We start from the raw sequence: 20521 nt of genomic DNA, 5'->3' as shown, positions 1-20521 counted from the left end.
GCCAAAAGCACTTTTAAGTTGACGACCACTACCGAGTGAAATGCTTGATGGTGAAGGCTGTTAAGAAGATCTGACACGACATCTTATTATGCTTGAACGAGCCATAACATTTCGATTTATGTTAAATAACTTCAGCATATAACTTAGTCCTTTCGAGCGTGTGACGTTAATCGCGTGCCTTTAGTTATAGATGAGTACTGATCACTTGTCCACGGCCAGGACCGATCCCAATTATTTTCGAGCCGATATAAAGCATATAGTTGTTCATAGAAACCAAGTTTTTTGTTGTCTTTTTAATAAGCTCCTAGTATTCATTTGTATCTATCTAAAAAAAAAGGCGGTTAGGTATCCTTCATGACAAGAAGTATGATAACACAAGTTTTTATGCTATAAAATTTAAGTGGAATGAAATGAGCCTAGGGACATCTAAGACCGTAAATTAGCAATTTACATATAGACGCCATAAATTTAAGACCCGATTGAAATAACTAAACCTATACGAAACTGTAGCCGCTCATATCGCATAAAATGATTAAAATTCAACACATGATGGATAAGAAATAAAATTTCGATAACAAATAATAGACAGTCAGAATATAGGAGCTTGTTTGTTTATTTATTTAGTGTTTTTTTTATATATATTTCGTCATCTTTATATAGCAATCGTCAAAACGGACGCGTCGTGTTTTCCGTATGTTCGCTATTCCTTTGTAACGGTATTTGCATTTAAATGCAACATTTATATGATGCGGGGCATCCCGAATCGTAAAACACGCTACGATATCCTGGTGGGCATCTAAAATGACGAAAGTACATTTTTAAAATGTGTTAAACATCGCAAATTACCAGGTTGCTAATAGGATTTATTGGAAATGGAATATATTTTACATGTATTTTGTCATTCTACATAGTTTTAGCTTCATTTTAGAAACAAAAAAAAAAAAACATTTTAGGCCAGTGTCGACTTGACTTAAGTCGGTTAAGGCCGTAAACTCTCCAATTCTAGAAACGAGATATCTGGCTAATTCGCTCTATAAACCGTCTTATAATTAGTTACGGGGTCTAACGTCATTTTTCGTTTTTCGATTAACAAGGTAATTTAATGAAGCTTAATATTTTTAGTACTACCTACATGATGGTCCTCATTCGCTAATAAATCACACTACGGCTGCAAGAATATTCAACACTAACATTTTTATAAAAAAAAAATTTAGACCTTACTATAAATTTTGCAACAAACACTCATTGGTGATCTTTTCTAAGGGATGTCTATGGCCAAATACGAACGCGTGTTAGAAAACAGTCAGGAAAAAAAAAACACAATCTTATATTTATTACTACTGGATGGCGTTGAGTGGAGGAAGTAGAATGTTAGAACATTATGTATAGCTTATTGTTAGTTTGTCCTAATATCAGTTCGGCATGCTATTGTGCACTTTTCTCCCTCTTAATTAAAACTTAAGGCATTCAGGGCAAAAACTGTGACAATACCTGACACGACAGATGGCTGGACGTTTTCCGAGTCGTTGGGCCTGACAACTGATGGCCAAGGCACCTAAGCAAGCAGAAAAAGAAGAGAGATAAAGAACGAATCGCTAAAGCAGCGTAAATACATACACCTACAACACATTGTATTAATCGGGTTCTCGGAGCTATGGCGCTACAAAATGGGTAAAACAGTTGCAACGTGAGCGAGCACCTATTGCAGTTAGTAGTTATTGTCCCTATTTCAAGAACTACAGCTTCAAACAAATCTAAACATAACTCGGGTCCGATTGATAGGAAGCTACATTTACCGGTTGCGAAAGTCGCGATAAGTACAAAGATGAACATGAATACGTTGACCTTCATTTTGATTCTGCTCAACCGTTTCGTGTTCCTCTGTCTTTCTGTTACGGTAGTGAAAAAAGACTATCTATCGACTCTCGGTAACTATCAACTTGATTGACTGCGAGGCTCTACGATGAACCGTGTTTGTCGATTTAACAAGTTTCCGTGGGCTTATAAAGTCCGAGCCGTCATCCATCTGCATAATTTATGTTTTATAATTTCGAACGAAATTTGCAATCAGGACGGATTATAAACTACTTAACTGCGAAACGTTTTCTGGTTACTAACTCTCCGTTGACTGGCCTTGCTAAGCCACTCGTAAAGCCCCCTGTGGCAAAGCGATAGAGTGGAATGTGTCTAGTGTGCGATAGAATTATACACACACATACATTATCGATTAGAGACGGAGAAGTGATATTGTCACGGAGATTTCGTATGGTAAAATAGCGTGGCCTGATTTATACCGAATTAATGCTAGCTTCCTGTAAATAATTTAATAAGATAAACTGTAGATTTGACAAAGGTTTAAAAAAGAACAAAATCATTGCGTTAAGCTATCGATTTTGCGTTCTTGTTTACACACACATGTTTTGCGCGATTCGTTCTCTAGGCTATAGATTTGTACTGGCGCGTTTTGAATGCTGACTAGAACACGTTTGAATCGGGTCTACAAAGACGGATACTCCAATAACAACGGTAATAACTACCTCCTTTATTTGGGTTGGAATATAGCCGTGGCTTGGTTGTCATTCGTATGTCCGCCATGGTATAAATCAACGGAACAGTACGTAAGTATGCTAGTACAGAGACAACGATTTGGAGAGTAAGAGGCATCCCGCCTATATTATGTATGTGCCAATATTTGCGGAATAAAAGTTACGTTTGTGTAAACTTGTTTGCGTTGCATCGAGGCTTACGTAGCATGAGTAGACAATGGGTATATCTTTGTTGATAAGAGCCGATTACGGTATCGACTGAAAGAATCGTGCTTTGTCAGAGTGACCTTCATCTTACGCCTAGACTCATACCTAAGACGTGGTACTCCCAGCTGATTCCCTCTTAGCACTCTGCGTGTGGAAGCGCTAAAAATTCGATCGCAAAGAAACGGCTGATTAATGTGCAGAGATTCGTAATTATAATATTATATATAATAATTACGAACATAAGATAATAATATAAATAATAAACAGTAATCTTAGCTATTGGGAAATAGAAACGTACCGAAAAGTTTTTATGTAACTGTTTTGAAAAACAACTTGAATTTTTGATGCCAAGTAATTGAGCTTCAATTTACTGATCTCGTTTTTAGCCGTTTACAGTTACAGGGCCAGTTCTTGTGAGGTATTAATAATAGCTTTTATCACTTCCAAAATTACTTACAAAATACCAAGTAACGGTCTTGATCACATACGTGAAATATAACCAAATAAGATTATCGACTAACGAACGTATGGTTAGATTGATGCTAAATATCTATTCACGTACGATCTTGCAGCTGTTGGGCCTGTAGGCTCTTTTCAATCATCAATTGCGACCGAAAGGCAGGTTGACTAAACGTCCAACGTTTTACTATACAGACTGCTTGCTTCGTAACAAAGAAAAAGAACCACCGATTTATTTTCTACGCGTATAACAGACGAAGGAGATACACTCGTATGTAAGAAGGCGTACTTTTCTTCTTCTTTCCCCATAGTTATTCTTCTACCAATGGGCGTTGCAAAAATCAGCTGACTATTCATGCATTACTGGCAGAAAAACATACATCGTGCCTTCTCTGCTTATTCAAAAAATTATTTACTAGAACCAAATACGAATTCATCGCATATCTTCACTATTTGGATAGGGGAAAATTCGACCACAGCCAAAATCAAACTCACAGCTACACGTACCTATGACATTGTCGTATCTGGCCAGGATTTCATATTTATGCGAACAAATCTACTGCTTCAAAACCAATAGTAATGGATATCTTGATGAGTTTTATTCTCGAACTGCTGTTTTTCAGTGGATCTTCTGATGCCAAGAAGAGCAGAACGAAGTGGACAAGGCTCGTACGGAACGAGATACGGCACATGGAGGAAGCTATATAAGATCTACGCTCTATTCGGCGATACCACTTGTGCTTCCGATCGATGTATGGCTTCCAGTAAAAAGGCATGCGAAATAAGGGATGCAAAGAACCGCCAATAGGTAACGGCGGGAGCTTTTGTTGGGGTCGTGATTGGGTCAGTTTGATAGTAGTCATTCCCGTGTTTGGTTAATATGCCGCTGGAAAAGGCTTCAGCGTCGTGAAGGTCCTATAATGCGATAGTCCTAGAGAATCTGTTCGTGTTTCTTCGAATTATGCTGACTGGTATTTGATGTTTTTGTATTTCTGTTTACTTGTCACACGTCTGTGAGGTCCTCACATTGATGCCATTCGCATGTGTTATCTTTCTAAGCTGACTAACAACGATCTTATCTAGGTGGTTCGCGTCTTTTGACCGGCGTTATGGGCACTTTCTGTCAGGCAGATTACACTGTTGAAAGGTAGTATTTCTCAAAGCTCGTGGATGATGATTATATTTCTAAAGAAAGAAATACATGTTTTGTGTGGGAATACATGTGGAAGACTGCTTTAGTGATATGATCTATATAGGGATTGGGTTTTTAGAATAGGGTCTACAAAATTTGTTCTGGCTTCTCGGAGTTTATGCTAATAAGTACACCTTCAGCTGCACTTCGACTACAAATACACGATGTACTCTACGCTTCAATTTTTTGTTATGTTACTATCAAATGGTCGCTTCTTAAGCGGTTGTTCTGGTATCTAACCCAGCTACAAAAGACTTTCTTTTCGATTTCTGCCACGATACTCGACTACATCGAAAAGTTAAACATTTTATCAACTTACACATATAACGGTTGTATTGAAGTATATTTTATAAAAAATGATACCTCTTCTAGTATAAAATTTACGTGGTATTAAACAGTATATGCGTATGCACACCCGTTTTTAGTTGAATAAAATTGTTAATATTACACTAGCATTAACGCGTGAAATTAAGGACGCGGTTGATTTGATCTTGATGAAAGGCCACGACAAACGAGGTCAAATGCTGCTTCATCCACTGCGAGGTGGTTGGATTTGTCATATGCATTCATAGTCGCCGTAACCGAACATCCACTTCCAATTCATCGCTTTCAAGATTTATCAAGGGTCCCTTGAGACTAGTCCTCCGGACTCGGAGTCGAATTCAAGTTCAACTTAGTTGCTAGTCAACTTAGATCAACTTCCGAGCACAAGTTACGGATGCCACATCAATGTATTCACGCATTAGCACGAACCGGACGTATTGATTACTGTGTGACTTTTCAAATCGGTAATCAGAATTTTTTCTCGTTAATACGTTCGAGACGACCCACGTGGTCCCGCGGATAGGATAGTCTGAAATGTATTAAACGTATTATATTGTTAAGTCCAAGCATCAGTGTATCACACACAATTTAAACAGTTCAATCAAGCAGCATAAAAACCAATACATGTCTGAAAATTTATTAAATAAAAACTTACCTTTGCAAAATTTAACGTGTACTAATGCTTAAATAATGACTACCCATACAGTTTAGTTTTTTTTTTATCCGTGCGATACGAATACGATCGAACCTGTTACCAGGTCGGCGGCGTTTAAAGCGTTAACAGGAGCCAAACTGTAGAAAACTTTCTGTTACTCAGCGTCTATTACAGATATGACAAAGATTACCAACCTGATAAAAAGAGGCTATCCATTGCGCGCCTTTGGTCTAGTCGGCCACCGCATCGGCGACCGATAGGCATTGTCGACTGCCGTTTGGCAATAGCTTTGCGTAATTTACGGAGCAGTATTTACACGTCAAGTGGCAAATCGTTCCGTTCCAATATGTTAATGAAACGAGGCAAGCATAACAAGTTTTACTAGCATGAACTTGCACGTGTACATCTTTGTTCACGGACGCATTGTGACAAATTTTTGAAGAACTTAACTATCTTGCCTAAAGTGGCCAGTATTGTCCGTTTGCATCTGATTATAACTTTCATAGCCAATAAAATTACCAGCAAACGAGTCGACATTCCGGCAGCGTTGATTTTTCAAATGCCGAGAAATAGCAAGTGATGCTATTGGGGAAAGTTTCAATTGAAAAGTGTCTAATGTTATTTTTGAATAGCTTTTCCCGACAGCTAAAGTTACTACTATTTCTTCTCAAAAACGCGCGCGTCAAACAGCACTTGGCGGACAGGAAAAGGAGTTAGAAAGACCGTAAAACGCTGAGTTAACTCGTCGCAGAATCAACTCATGGCCTGAGTTGCTAAGATATAGGCCACTAGTTACAGCTGTCCATTGAATTTTCACCAACGATTCTGCGTTAACTAAAGAGGTTGGTCGAATGTCGTTTATCCAGTCGAGAAGTTTGCCTGATTTTTAGGGTATGTATGAAATGTGAAGAAAATATTTGAACAGAGAGTTTGGCTATTTACGGCGATACACTGATTTTTGTTATTGAAAGAATACGACTGAGTGCTAAAAATCAACGATTAGTCATTAAGTCTCTGTTCTCACTGAACGGTGGTAGAATCTGTCGAAGATTGATGGAAACACTCGGGAATAGAGAGATTAGAAGCCACTATACTTTTTAGAACCGTCAATTGACAAACGGCGGGTAATCATGGAGGTTTGTACGCGGTCTAATGAAGTCTATCCTAGAGACAAATCCCGCAACACTCAATAGAGAAAACAACCTTTTTTGAAAGATAGAAGGGCAACTGATGTCGATGGCAGGTCCGAACGGATTGCCGTTATTTCTATGTAGCGTTATTAGCCTTTGCTGAACCACCCAAAATAAGGAAATTATTCGGGTAAAACTGCTGTCTATAAGATTATAATCCTATAAGATTTATAATCAAGCGTATTTTTCGGTTTTAAATTTATTTTCAATAACGTCATTCGAATCTTATTGCACTCTGCATGATATATGCACTTTGTCGATCTAGATATAGACCAAAGTAGGACCAAATATAGAATAGGCCAAAACGTCGACCTGATACTTTATTTTGCGTTTAGATTTATAAGCTATATTTCTGTACATAGTTTACATTAAGTATTTTCATTTATAGAACATATCGTCCGGTATATAGTTAACATTATTTAATGGACTCCCTCCCTAATAAGTATTCGCTTTTTACCAAACAAAGCAATCAAAAACGATCTAAAATTTGCATAAAATCTTACAATTATGGGATGTATAAAAAAAGAAATAGCCGGTTTAGGCAAAGGGTCCACTCGCTTTGCATCCTCTTTCCTATTATATTTGAGCCAGTTTTGCCATATAATGGCAATGATAGTTCCTATAGTCTAACGTAACCACCATTATTGTTCATACTCTTAGGCTACGGCACGCGCAGGTAAACGTTATTAATCATATATATGTACACTCCACACATAGGCACTAAGTACAAAAGATGACCCTCTTTTGCTCAGAAGTTAACCTATCACCTAGGACAGGTTTGTGGTGGCTTCAAATAGTGTTTTTTTACATGAATTTAGCATTCTATTGTAGGAATACTTAAAGAGAATAAACAGCAAGCTCTACTCAAGTTGAACCGTTACCCAAATGACATGGGGAGTTTTTTTTCTATGCTCGCAGCTACTCCAAAGCACAAAGCCGACCCGGCTACTGGAGCACCATATCTGTCCTAGGGAGCTAAGTTTTGATAGTGGTTGAACTGTGGCGAGATCGTTACCCAGGCCAAGAACAGAAACTCAGCTTCTAAGCGGCCGTGGACTGGGTACATCAAGTGCCGTCACGCGAACGCTGTGCTTACCTACAGCAAACCAGAAGCACATCCCATCGATCCGGAAAGTTGTCGAAGTGTAGCACTTCTCGAAGCCAGCTGTTCCTAAAAGTGCGACAGCTAATTAAGTGAGACTTCATCTTTCCGTGTTTTTCCGCTATGGGAAATCGTGGGCAGCTACACAGTCACTTTGATAGGTCATTTTCGGATAACTCGAAGAATATGGCTTTTGTTACCCGATTACAGAGTGGATACTGGGTTGCCAAAGGAATACACGCACCCTTCGCAGCGGCTGTGTCCACATTAGCACTGGAACATCCGAGGTCTGGTAAACCCACACTTGGCACACGACATTACACATTTATCCTCGATGAGCTTGACGTCGAACGCGCCAAAGCTAAATGCGAAACCTGCGAATTCCATTGCCGGTTCGATGGAGTGAACAACGAAACTCGCAGGAACAGCGTATCCCTAGGTCCTTTTTGCGAAGTACGCGAGGAGGACGATATAAAGGTTCGAACCGTTTAATCAGAGGAAGCTTAGTCTCCAACCGTGTCTTGATTCTGACCCAGCGTCTAAAATAGTCAAGCCATCTAAGGGGCTCTTCCAACTTGAAACTCACAGATGCTGCTTCAAGATGTCTTGGCCAACGCAGTGTATAGTGCAATATACTCTCTGGGGGAAACCTGTTCAGACGGATGGACGCTTACCCAAGCAATACATCAAACATGTGCTCAAAGGCGTTCTATACTTTAAGGCAAAGAGAGGTCATACTAACACGCTAAATACAACGCTTGATGCTAAAGTAATAGGAGGATCATGAAGGTATCTAATTTGCAGGAATCAATAACGAAGATAGTTTGAGGCGCATGGTGTAACGTAGACATTGTTGACTTGTATATCGTTCTGGAAAAAAATGTAGCATTGCGATTAATCAAATGTACATAATAATATGCCGCTATTAGCTCTATACGAAGAATAGTACGCTGCGGGTAGACAACTGATGTACACCAGGAAGAGAAGCTATATTTGAATATATCTAATAAATACGTGTAAGTAAGTTGGACGATTTTCGAAATGTCTATCGCAGAATTAGCTCGTGCAGTTCTGGCACTCTTACTGTTACTGTCACATGGATTTTCGCAGCGTTCATACGATCTCTGCACCAAACAATGCAAAGCTATCGTCCTTACGGAATGCCATGTAAGTTGAAAACGTAGTCATGCCACTTTTATTTTGACAGGATATATCGAACATTATGTTTAGCATGGTACGACAGGAAGCCTCTGGTCAATAGAGCTAGGAAGGTTGTAATTAACTCTATTCTTGTACTGTTGTAAGCTTCTCGAAGCTGGCGAAAACGTCGCGTTCGATAGCAATGAGCGTGCCGGCTATGCATTCAGCCAAAACGAATTTAAACACGTTAGACTATACTGTGCTTTCAAGTGCATGTGTGCCTAAACCAACCTGGCTAGGATCACCCAAGTGGCCCTTACGGCAGCTTATGCATTTAGTAATTGGCCGAGTTCACACGACTTTCTTGAAAAGGTATACACATATAGATTCAATATGTTAAGTGATAACCCCTATCGTTACAAAACGACTACTCACTTTGAAACTCTCAAAAAACTTAAGTTACCTGGTCTGGTCGTGCCGATTATATTGCCGTTGAGCACTTGTGGCCGGTCAGAACAACTCTTTTCTTAAATCGTAGATTTATGCTGCCGAGATGCTTTGTGATGGTGCATTAGTAGCGTGTTTGCTTAATTTATATGTGCGTGGTAATATAGAGCGGATATCGGATGTAAATACGCTGAAACAATTCTTAATGACGGTACTCGGCGTAATTTTTTCACATATATAATTATTTATCTACTATAATGCCGAAACTTGGGCTTTTTTTTAGTGAATTAGTTATAATTGGGCAATGTTAGTTGATTCACCGGCAGATGTGCAACGGGAGGGGCTATTCGCTTTAAAAGTACTACTTTTATAATTATCATCTTCTTATTCTTCGTAGCAATTTATTTTATCTTTTTCCTTCTTCTTTTTTTTGTCCGTAAAATAAATCTATAAAATATAGGCTACCCGTTCCTAGATCTGTTAGACGAAAATTCGACTAGCTCGTACCTTATTAACTTCTGGAGCCCGAAAACATTATTGACCTTTGATACTCTGACCGTAGACGTGTGGAATTATTGGTCTTTCATTTCACTGAATCAATCAGTCGACCACTATTATCAAAGGCGACCTGTCTGATTTGTGAGACCGCATTTCTTTCGACTAATTAGACATGATGACAAAAACCACTAACGTCTAGCATCATCATTCACTTTCAGTGAGCCGCCAAATTTCCGTTACGGCCAGTACGTTCAGCCTTATGATTCTCTGTCTGTAAACACTAGTTTCATTCATCTCCCAAATTTTGTCACACATCGTCGAATTTAGCTCTTGTAAGTATGTCAATGGTAACTAGAGATAAAGGTTGTCGTAGGCCATATAGCGTTCTGAGCAAACATAATACGACGCTCGATGGGTGTCGGTAAATTATAAACGAATCGTTTTCTCTAGCCAAATGAACGCCCCGACTACCAACAAATGTCGATGGCTATTTACCGTATCAGTTACTGAAAACCCAACAGAAGCTTGCACTGAGTCTGCTGGTGCAAAACGGTCGACTGATAGAAAAACAAAGAAATCGAAATGATGCAGTGTGCTTCGCGTCAACCAGCTTACGTGTTTTAATCATTTTCGCCGTTAACGGTTTTCTCGTTAAAAAAACGAGAAAATAGATACTGTGGACTCGCTTCATTGGTTTCGAAATCGCACTCCAGATATATACTCGGATTCAAACTACCTTTGCCTGTATTCGGAATAAAAAATTTATACCTAAATATATTGTAGCTAAGTCTGAAATACGGATAAGGGCCTGTGTCAGAGGGGTGGTCAGAGGCGTGCGTAATGTTAGGATTGTATAAAGAAACGTGGTAGTTAGATCTATGTTGTACTGGTACCTAACATACTTCGCAATTTAATCCATTAATAATAATTAATAGTAACTTAATATAGTAATAAGTAGTTTAAGCAATAACCGTGTGTAGATAATGTATGGCTACAAAACGGTTTCAACTGGCTTACTGCGTGTCATTGGCGGTATCGCATGTATAGCGTTAAACAGTGTCGGACAATACCAGTCGATGTTTCGTACCTATTTGCATTCGCTTTTATGCAATGGCGCATCAAAAATAATTAGATAAGATTACGCACTCGACGCTTGCCGTCTGGCGTCCTGTGCTCGCCCCAGGAGCACACGATGCCGCCCCTGGATAAGTGAAATTGCTATGACTTAAAGCCATTTCCTAGCCTGACCGCGATAACTTTCATAACCAGGTAGTTGTCAGTGTATTATTTGGTATAGCGCATTACAGGAGAGCAAAGGCTCAAATTTACGTCTCACATATAAAAAAGGCTACACCGTGTAGCTCTATAACTGCGTTGCTATGATCAGTACGAACATGCAGCCGCTGGTAATTCAAATTTCAACGTTGGTAAATAATTATGATGGCATATGGTTATCATCCCGCTTCATTAGGTTGTTAAAGGAGCTCTAGACAAATCCGACAAGCCCGAAAAAATGATTCGAAGGATAAACACTCGCGGAGTTTTGGGATTACTTTTTACGACCGATCATGATTTTAATGGTTACTTTTAAGGCAACAATTTGCAGTTTTGTAATGAGATAAACTTTTTTTGTCCTTCGAACACGAATATGCACACTCTTTGTTCCGAACCACATACTTTTGCACCACAAATCTAGTGTACATGGGATCACCGTTACCGGACTTTATAATATACTTTAGCCTTAATAACAAGCTGAGGTGTGATCTGAGTTCAGTTTATATTAATTTTTACGAAAATTATAATTTTATTGAGTATTACACATATTATTATTACTGTTATATACTATACGCGGCCTCGTCATTAATATTGTTGTGTAAGCATTTCGACTGCCATAATATATATGTTATTTTTAAGATTACATTTGTCAGACCGCAGCTTTCTATATCAGGTTGGTAAAAGGCAGAATTGCTTTATTCCTTTTAATTTGAAGCGAAATCGAACCCGAAGGTTGAAGCTCAGCTTTAATGGCCAGTTTTTGAAGTTAGCTTCATAGAGCGTAGAACATCCAGACACTTTATAGTGCGGGCGTGTCAAGATTCGTGTTGATTTGAGGTAATGAAGTTTTTCGTGTGTGGAGTGTGAAGTAGATGAAGAAGCCACCTTGGAGGATAACTGAGGGTCAACTCAAAACACATCAGGATGATTTGTGTCGTAAAAGCATCACGATATAACATTTTCAATGAGTTTCATCAACGTCATCTTTTAATGTCATCATTGGTATATATTTGCTGGAATCATAAACGAAAAGAAACATTATCTGCTAGCTGGTGTTTATAGTAGCTTACACAAGTAGCGCCTTTGCACGGCTAGCTCGTTCGACGTGTATGAAGAGGATGCATACGATTATTTATAGATATCTCATCTATACCATTGTATGTATGTTCTATACATCCCTGCACGTTTTTTAGTTTAGCGCCAAATTTGCTTTAATTTGGTGATTGGTGCCACACGCACACACACACACACACTGATCACAATTGCATAGCTTTATTTTTTACCAATAATACACCATATGTCTTAAAATTTTCTTTTCGCTAATGTTGAGATCATACTAATAAGATCTTGTATGTGCAGGTTGGAGTAGAACTCTGTAAGTCAATATTTCTCAGATAAACCTCTAAAAACAACCGTTTCCATAGAAAAAAAAAAACAATATGGCAATGACTTCCCCGAAAACTGATCTATTTGGGGGGGGGGACATAGAAAAAATGTCAGTGAAATACTTGTACGCCTTTGGCCTGTACAGTTCTTCAAATTAAGATCTTATATGCAAGTGCTGGAGCACTATAGACAATAACGATGCTCTATAAAGAAGTTATTATGCAGCCCCTGCAAAATGGGGATTAAATTTAAAGAATTCAAAAAAACTTAAATGGCTTAAAAAGGTTATTTTTAATATAACTGGATAATCGTTACGGAAACGAATGGCCGTTTTAGAGAGGAAATTATCAGCTGCTACTAAAAACGTTCAAATAAACTCCTAATCTTTTTGGAACTTTTGCTAGGTTTCGCATTTTTAGACCTTTTAATCTATCGTTTTTGGTATGTTTGGCCTGCCATCAGCCCGAAGTTTAATCGTGCTGGCATTTTTCATTTAGCATAGTTAAGTGACACATTTACGAGACAGATAAATATAGCCTGCCGCACGATTACTATTAAAAAGTTACAGGGTAGGTTCTAATATCGTAACCAAGCTGCTTATGCTGGTTTGTTCTCACAGCCGCTTGGGCATTCTAAACTAAAATGGTGGAAACACACCAAAGTGTATTAGTGGTGAATAGAGAAAGTTATCGAGCAGTAAATGGCCTAGCATGTTTGATAATCATTCGCCTATTTTTAACTTATGGGGCAATACCGTACAGAGAAAGCAGGTAGGTGAAACCCTGCGAATCGTCGAAAATTTATTATCTAATAACAACTTCAAAAAATGAGGACTGTAAGATCTAGAGTTAACCACCACTCAGAATCTGAATGGTATCTTTCTGCTTGAAAATTACAACGGCTTATCAATCCATTAGGAAGTTGTGTCTATGCCATAACTCTGTTATGTACTAGATAGTAAGTAACTGTTGATCAACTGTTTTACAGATTAATCTTAGTTTGCGTATAGAACTTTGTAGGATCGTGTCATCAAGCACAGCTTTTTCGACTATTGTTTCATCAAAGGAAAATGATTCCCTAGGCCAGAAAATCCGTATCTGTTGGAAAATACGTTTAGGGGTTCTACCGTCATCTTAGAAACAGTTGCCAGAATATCGGCGATATTGATACCGGACATTCGGCCAGCATTACTTCTTTTTGAAGGAACATGATCATCGTAGCCAAAGGTACCATCCTAGCCACGAGTTCGAACGTTCCAGCAGCGCCCTAAGCAGGAAATAAATAGACATAGCAGCAGAGAATGGGAACATGTTGTAACGATTTCGCCTATTATTATTATTATTGCTTCACTCATGCGATCTTAAACAATGACAAAAATAGCACACGCAATGTAGTTACTAGAAAAAGTGCCGAAAAATACTAGAAATTGATTATAGTGAACTTTCAAGTAATTTATGGTAGTTTGAATGAATGGGTAGCAGGCGTCCTCTGCGAAGTATGCAGAACGAAGCGGGGTTATTGATCGAAAGTGGCTTTGCATATAGAAATTAATTCTGATACATACGAAGAACTCGACAAGAATTTCCTTCTTGTTCTTTTGAGTACTTGAAGCATAAAATAATTCCAGTTTTGGCACAGTTTGATAATACTTGCCGTATTGTTATAGTCTTCGCTGTTATAATCACTGTTATTACCGCCCTTCGAGTACTCGATAGGCGTCATCGAGGTCGTACACGCCAACACTGTCTTCGCCCATTTCCCGTCCTCCCAGCGCTCCAGCAACCGGAAGAAAAACCACAACGTCAACTATTCAATCTTACTGAACAACTTCAGAGTTAGTCGTCTGGTTAACTCCCTACACTCGACGATTTACTGGAGCCCCCTGATTAAGTCGTGTGCACATCGCTTATCGTCCCCTGAACCCTCTTAAGCGGTTCCTTACTTCTGCTATTTGTCTTTTGTGATTTTGCATCAAGCGTTAGGACGCCGGATTGCGACGTTTCTGCAGGAAGTGACCATTTACAACAGGATATTTGCTGCCTAGTTTAGGTTATTCGCGTACTACAACGGCCTGCCAGCTTGGGCAGGCAGACTGGCTTTCTTTACTCGATGGTTCTCTACTTCTCTCGCCGAACTGCGCTTCGCATCTCTTTTCTTCGATAGTGGCCAGGGAGGAGGGTGGAATAAGAGTGTTGAAAGGGTTAGCGCAAGGGACACGAGGCCAAGAACACCCATGCTTCTTTTTTCGGACGACGTCACCATAAATCAAAATTTTCCTATCGGCGTCAATTTCAAATTCGGATACCGGCTGGGATGTGACGACTTCTGGCGGCCAACGCTGCTAAATTTCCGACAAAACTTCAAGGCTCAAAACCCAACGACATCAGGACTAACAGGAACTGGCGGAGCCAAAGCAAAAAATCGAGCGAAAACGCAAATAAAGAACGAGGAAACTTTCGTGCTACCAACAGCGGTTGTGTCGGGTTTATAGCGGTGCGATGGCGAGAGTTTTAATGCACCGGCTGGGAAGCAGCAATAGAGAGAGGAGGTGCGAAAGGCGAATCTAGGACACAGCAAGTCTAGCCGGCTTGGGTCTCTAACACGTTTCTATCTAATACTGGGAAAAAAGTCGACTTGGATCCCTAATACGTTCCTATCTAATATAGAAGAAAAAGTCGACTTGGAGCTCGCGGGAAGTGGCTGGCATCAGTTGGGGGCAAAACAAACCGAGTGGTTACAGCTCCTCTCATTGCCCAAACACACACAAGCGTGGTAGCACACATTACCACTTGGCGGCTGCTGCAACGAAACAAACAATCCAAGTCCCGAAGTGGGATAGCATGTAAATGAAGAACTCCGGATTTCAGGCGGTGGTAGGTGGCCAAAGAAGGGCGATTGGGTGTGTAGCAATTGTTGTATCAGAAACAATTGCAGCAATCAAAAATGATTGCAGAAAACACTGAACAAAATCGATCTCCGAATTCAAACGACGATGGCACAATGTATCTGAATCATTCTCGCTCAGCTTGGCCCAGTGCGCGCTCGTACATCAGAAACGTTACGTGGTGCCCAGCATCACAGTGTGTGGTCCGGCAGAAAACGCACCAGTAACTATATTAGGCTCAATATTTAAGACGGTTTCACCGGCCATTTCCGATACTGTTTCAACATGCATCAAGTCGAAATGTAGCGATGAAGAAAGACCGATAACAATGGTAATAATAAAATCTGCATCCATGCGGCTCTATAGGTACAGTAAGTTGCCGAGCATCTACCATGTAGCCATAAAGTATAGGATTAGTCGATATATAGCATTCCAATATAAGTTTAGACTGATGTATTAATGTATTTATGTGATTGTTTGCGCTGAATTTAAGGACGGTCAACTTTTTATTTGGAACCGGTACATATTATGTGTTTTCCAGTTCGTAAGGGAATATTAGTATTATCATGCCTTTTCCCACTGCACTTTGATATCAGCATGTTTATCTATTGGCCTCATAAGCTGAACTTACTCACGTATTTGACAGTGTAGAGAAAAAAGATGATCCTGATAAGGTAAACTCATAACGCGCAAAGAAATCCTAACCCCACTAGACAGTGATACTTTCGTGCAGGCTAACAAAAATGCTAGACGTTCAATAATGAAGAAAAAAAGACAAAGAAGCGGACCGCGTCGATTCAGATGCTGTTCAGAACCATTTAACGCCCGCAAGATCGAGCTGGCACATCTGTATATTATCGTATAATGAAAATCAGTTTAATAGGGCACGCAACTGCTACTTGTTGATCTGTAGACAGACATCTCTGCATAGAAGCAATTTTATTTCCCCTGAGTACGAATATAACTGAATTTTATAGTAACATGGGCTCATATATGCCATGCATCTACAATGTGGTCCAATGTTCTGCCCTGTTTACAATAGATATAAATTTATGTGAATAATAAGTAAAATACTAAAAGCTGCTCAATCTAGCAGAACTGAAAGCATTTCCGCGTTAATATTTCGAGTTATGTTTATATATAGATGTACTGCACGTGTCTGTGTAGGTATACATAAAGAGGTAGCAATTCAGGTAAAACCAACGGTCAATCTTTGTACTCGTGATCGTGTAGACGTGATCAAAAAAGGGCAAACCGCGTTCCATCTCAATAACCAATGATCACTGTGGTATTACTCATATAGCAATATTTTCGCATCCTTTGGCCTATTTTTCTGCTTCCTGAGGGCCCACGGTGTTACCTACTAGTCAAGAAGACGATGGCTCTCGACGCTTAAGCACTGCCATCGCATCAATAAGTAAAGTGGATCTTAAGCGGACAGAGCTGTCCTAAATAAAACTATATAGTGTAATATCGTTAAAAAAAGCAGTCGAAGTACCCTGTGCACAGGGCCTCTTTGTTCAAAATGCTTGTACCACTGACACATGAGGATTGCTGTCGGTGAATTCAGCCAGTCGTCTCGTTGGGTCGTCCATCGGATTTTTAATATTGTAAGCGTTGATTTCTGGCCAATGTTCAATAGGCTTTCTATAGAAATAAGCTTTCTGCCGATATGCACACTGTGCATGTACGCATAGCTGTTAGTTACTGTCATGCTTGTATTCATCAAAAGGACTGCTAAAGAATAGGCGGTAACCCATCCTGAACGTATGCTTTCAACTCTCACGTTTATGACTGGCTTATTTGAACTTCGTATCGGCATATACGTCTTTCTGTAGCGTGGATACAGGATATTGGGAATAATTTTTTTTGCTACAGACTAATAGCGGAATATTTTACAAGGCTGCATGAAGTTGCATAGCGTGTGTGCATGAACGAGGATGTGTTTCGCCTGCGAAACTGGTGATACGGACGTCATCGAGGCGTTGTTTTGCGTTTGTTCAAATGAAGTCACTATTTGACATTCAACTGACCGGAATATTCTAGTATATTAAGATACTGAACTAACTAAAATGAGCAGAGCGTCGCTATTTTGAACTCATCTAATCTGTACTATGCATCAGGCGCCCCCCAAAGCGGGGTATAAAGCTTAGCGGCTGACGAATTTAGTGGAGCTGCTATCTTACAGAAGAATGGGTACATGCGAAAGAAAATGGGTTTCTTGCCATTATGGAAGCTCTTAAGATGCCTCCTTCTTGTTCAGGGCCCCAAAATGCCACAGAGCAGACGTGCAGTTCCCTTCAGGATTTGTTTTGGGAATGGTTCAGGCGTGTCATTTTTGCCTGTCGTTAGTGTCTCCACTTCACACTTTCTATGTGGGACTACTGCTGCTGCGATTTTTACCCAGTGAAAACCTCACTTTTACTGTTTTATTGCGCTGTGGACCCAGTTGAAGTCAGGAAATGATGCCGTTACTAGCGTCCGGTTTGCCTTTCGCTCCACATTTGCCGTTAATCGTTAAAGCAGACTCCTATGCGCGCGAATGCAGTGCAACAGGAAAGTGTACAGGGAAGCAGCATATAGCCAAACTGTTGGAGCCGCTGCAGAGACCGCAGTCGTGATGGCACGCCACCAGCGTTTGGACAGTCGTCTTAATAGTGGTTGGGTAGTCGTCACTCCATTATTGTAAAAGACGTGTAGTTGCAAAATTTTCACCATTAGCGCGGAAGCTATTATGATGACTGAAGAGTCCATGCAGTTTCCTGCTCGAAATGACCGGTTGTTTCGAGAAACCATTTTTCGGCAGAGTCGTATTCGATCTAATTTCTCGGCTCTTTTTGACTCTTGACACATCAGTGTAGATCGTTTCTCTGGTGGAATGAGGTGCGATCAACAGGGTAGAATGCAGGGAAAAGGTAATTGAACGATAAAAAAGCATCTGCCAGAAAATTAGATCAGGGTAGCAGACGGGTTATCTTCAATACAACACAAGATCCTTTTCTGCCTGACACCACGTTTTAATATTTTCAACTATCATCTGGTTAATTGTTCATTATCCGTTAGATTCTGAGAAGAAGCATACGGACGGTGGATATAAGATTTTTTTTAAATCTAGCGAGATTAGACCAGATTCCCATGTAATGGCATTAAAGTGTCTAATCTTTAGACATGACGATATAGCATCGATACCCAATCTTTGTTTTTTTTTGATAGGGCTGATGCCATTGAAGTTGTCTGTTGTTTATTCTAGGGAAACTATGGTCGCATTAACATATGTGTAAACCATGATGCGACACATGGGCCAATGTAAAGTTATCCAGCCATTTTATGACGACCTTTGTAAGTTCTTAAAGTTCAAAAACTACTTAATCATATACATTCTGGAGTACATTAGTATCAGCGGACTGGTAGTATTTGCACAGTAGCTTTCTCTAACTGATTCTCTTCGTCTACGTTAATGATAACGTAAGCTCTAACGGAGAGAAATCGTTATTTTTAAATAATTTCCTATGTGACGACGTACGATTACAATGAATGCAAAAAAAGTACGATAATAATAACTATGTTCGTTTTATATCAAAACGTCGTCCGCATTTTACTTTGTTCTATTTAGAAGTGAATTACGTACGATTTTTTTTATCGCGATACCGCACTGATAAATTTTGCCAAAGCCTTTCATTCCCCAGTCGGTACCCCAAGAATTCTTGACAAGCCAGTAATCATGGGTTTTATCAGTACCATAGCCGATGAGCAAGATGACGTGATCAGCTTTTTCGTCGCATTCGGGACTTTCGTGGAGACCTTTACTGCAAAAATGAAAATCTCTTTTGTTGGCACTGAGCGCAACGGTTAAGGGTCCGTATTCAACGAGAGTCTTGGCCAGAGTCTGCTCGTGCTTCGAGCGGATATAGCCATACTTCACTCGTTTGCCACCCCTTTTTCTACACTCTTGGTGAGTCTTAGTGTGTGCGGAGTTATAGTGACTTTCAAGACGAATACCAAACCCACTAACGTAGTGAATGGCAATGGCCTCAGCTCCTCGTTTGCACCCGTTATTAAAATAATTCCTAATTCTGAAAGTGCAATCGATAATCTTCCGCTCAGAAAGGTCAAGGAGGTCGCCAGTCTTCTTAGCAATAGCGGACTCGATGGCGGCCAGGGCGGCCAAGGCATAGCAGGACGAACAACCATCCTAGTTCTAAAAAACGCATACCAGTAAATTAGGCCGATGCCCAATTAAATGAACAATTTTTTACAACTTAAAACACTTGAATCAGGTGCAAGTGATTACCTGAATAAAAACTTGTATAGCTGCAAAACGTGCACGACAATGTCAACATATCTTCATAGGGGGCGCAATTGGAAGCAGTTGAGACTGTCGTTATCATGACGCTGGTAGCGATGTGCTTTTCCTCCAGTCGACGCTATCAGGAACACGAACTTCTCCCAAAGAGATAAGTTTAGTGTCGTTGCCACTCTCCACGTCTATAGTCTTCATAACAAGTAACGTAGGTTTAACCTCATTGTGGTTAAGATCAGACAGTTGGTTATGACCGAGCATGTATCCAACCTCACCATGGTAATAACGGGCATTGCGCTCTTCGATTTCGAGGGTAGACTGAAGGAAGTTATTGAAGCGCGCCTCCTCCTCGGTGGACGGGAATTGTTTCCCTATTGACAAAAATATCAAAGTAAAACGCTTTTGCTAGGCGTTTGTAATGCACGCTCAACGACAGTTGGAACCGTAATCTTCTACGGCAGACTACTCAAGAAGGAATTGAAGTATTTTTGTTCAAATGATTCATATGATCTAATGAGCTTTCAAGCCTATATTGTATTATTTTTACGAATCATACGTATTTCGTCCGCAAGTAACTCGCTATACACTGTGTCTTACTGTGCTTGATGGTATGAATAACCTTTTGGTAAATGGCCGAGGCACTCACAAGAAGATAGGCACTCTCAACAAATAACTTCATCTCTAATTGTAGGTCTGATTACTCAGGGGCTAGCAGGAACTCTGAGCGTGGTGCCGCATAAGACTTCCAATAGGAGACGCATGATGTCAACGTGGTTCTGATTTGGCTCGTTCCATTGGTGACCATAGATGACCGTGAACTCTGAACGTGTCAATTGCGTGCCAGAAACAGAGCGGAACTCAGTCTCTATTTCGGTTAGAATATTCATTACTGCAGCCTGTGCTAGCATGAAATAAC

At 40.0% G+C, this 20521-nt stretch overlaps 1 protein-coding gene and 2 long non-coding RNA genes across 3 annotated transcripts; all 3 read right to left on the bottom strand.

Moving 5' to 3' along the window:
* Nucleotides 1-595: 595 nt before the first annotated feature.
* On the bottom strand, nt 596-1994 carry LOC111263806 (uncharacterized). Its single transcript, XR_002682459.2, has 3 exons — nt 1797-1994; nt 1492-1555; nt 596-796 (listed from the first exon to the last, which is right to left on the bottom strand). It is a non-coding gene; the product is annotated as an uncharacterized LOC111263806 (long non-coding RNA).
* Nucleotides 1995-4728: 2734 nt separating this feature from the next.
* LOC111263805 (uncharacterized) lies at nt 4729-5562 on the bottom strand. The gene is made up of 2 exons (XR_002682458.2): nt 5384-5562; nt 4729-5257 (listed from the first exon to the last, which is right to left on the bottom strand). It is a non-coding gene; the product is annotated as an uncharacterized LOC111263805 (long non-coding RNA).
* A 7987-nt stretch (nt 5563-13549) lies between these two features.
* On the bottom strand, nt 13550-20284 carry LOC111263801 (procathepsin L-like). The gene is made up of 5 exons (XM_022839197.1): nt 20203-20284; nt 19747-19976; nt 18934-19497; nt 14075-14194; nt 13550-13687 (listed from the first exon to the last, which is right to left on the bottom strand). The coding sequence occupies exons 1-5, from the start codon at nt 20282-20284 to the stop codon at nt 13550-13552; spliced, it is 1134 nt and encodes a 377-aa protein (XP_022694932.1).
* Nucleotides 20285-20521: the final 237 nt, after the last annotated feature.

Source organism: Varroa jacobsoni, unplaced genomic scaffold, assembly GCF_002532875.2.
Source record: "Varroa jacobsoni isolate VJ856 unplaced genomic scaffold, vjacob_1.0 scaffold_791, whole genome shotgun sequence".
NCBI classification, from domain to species: domain Eukaryota; kingdom Metazoa; phylum Arthropoda; class Arachnida; order Mesostigmata; family Varroidae; genus Varroa; species Varroa jacobsoni.
This window is presented reverse-complemented; position numbering and strand designations above follow the sequence as displayed.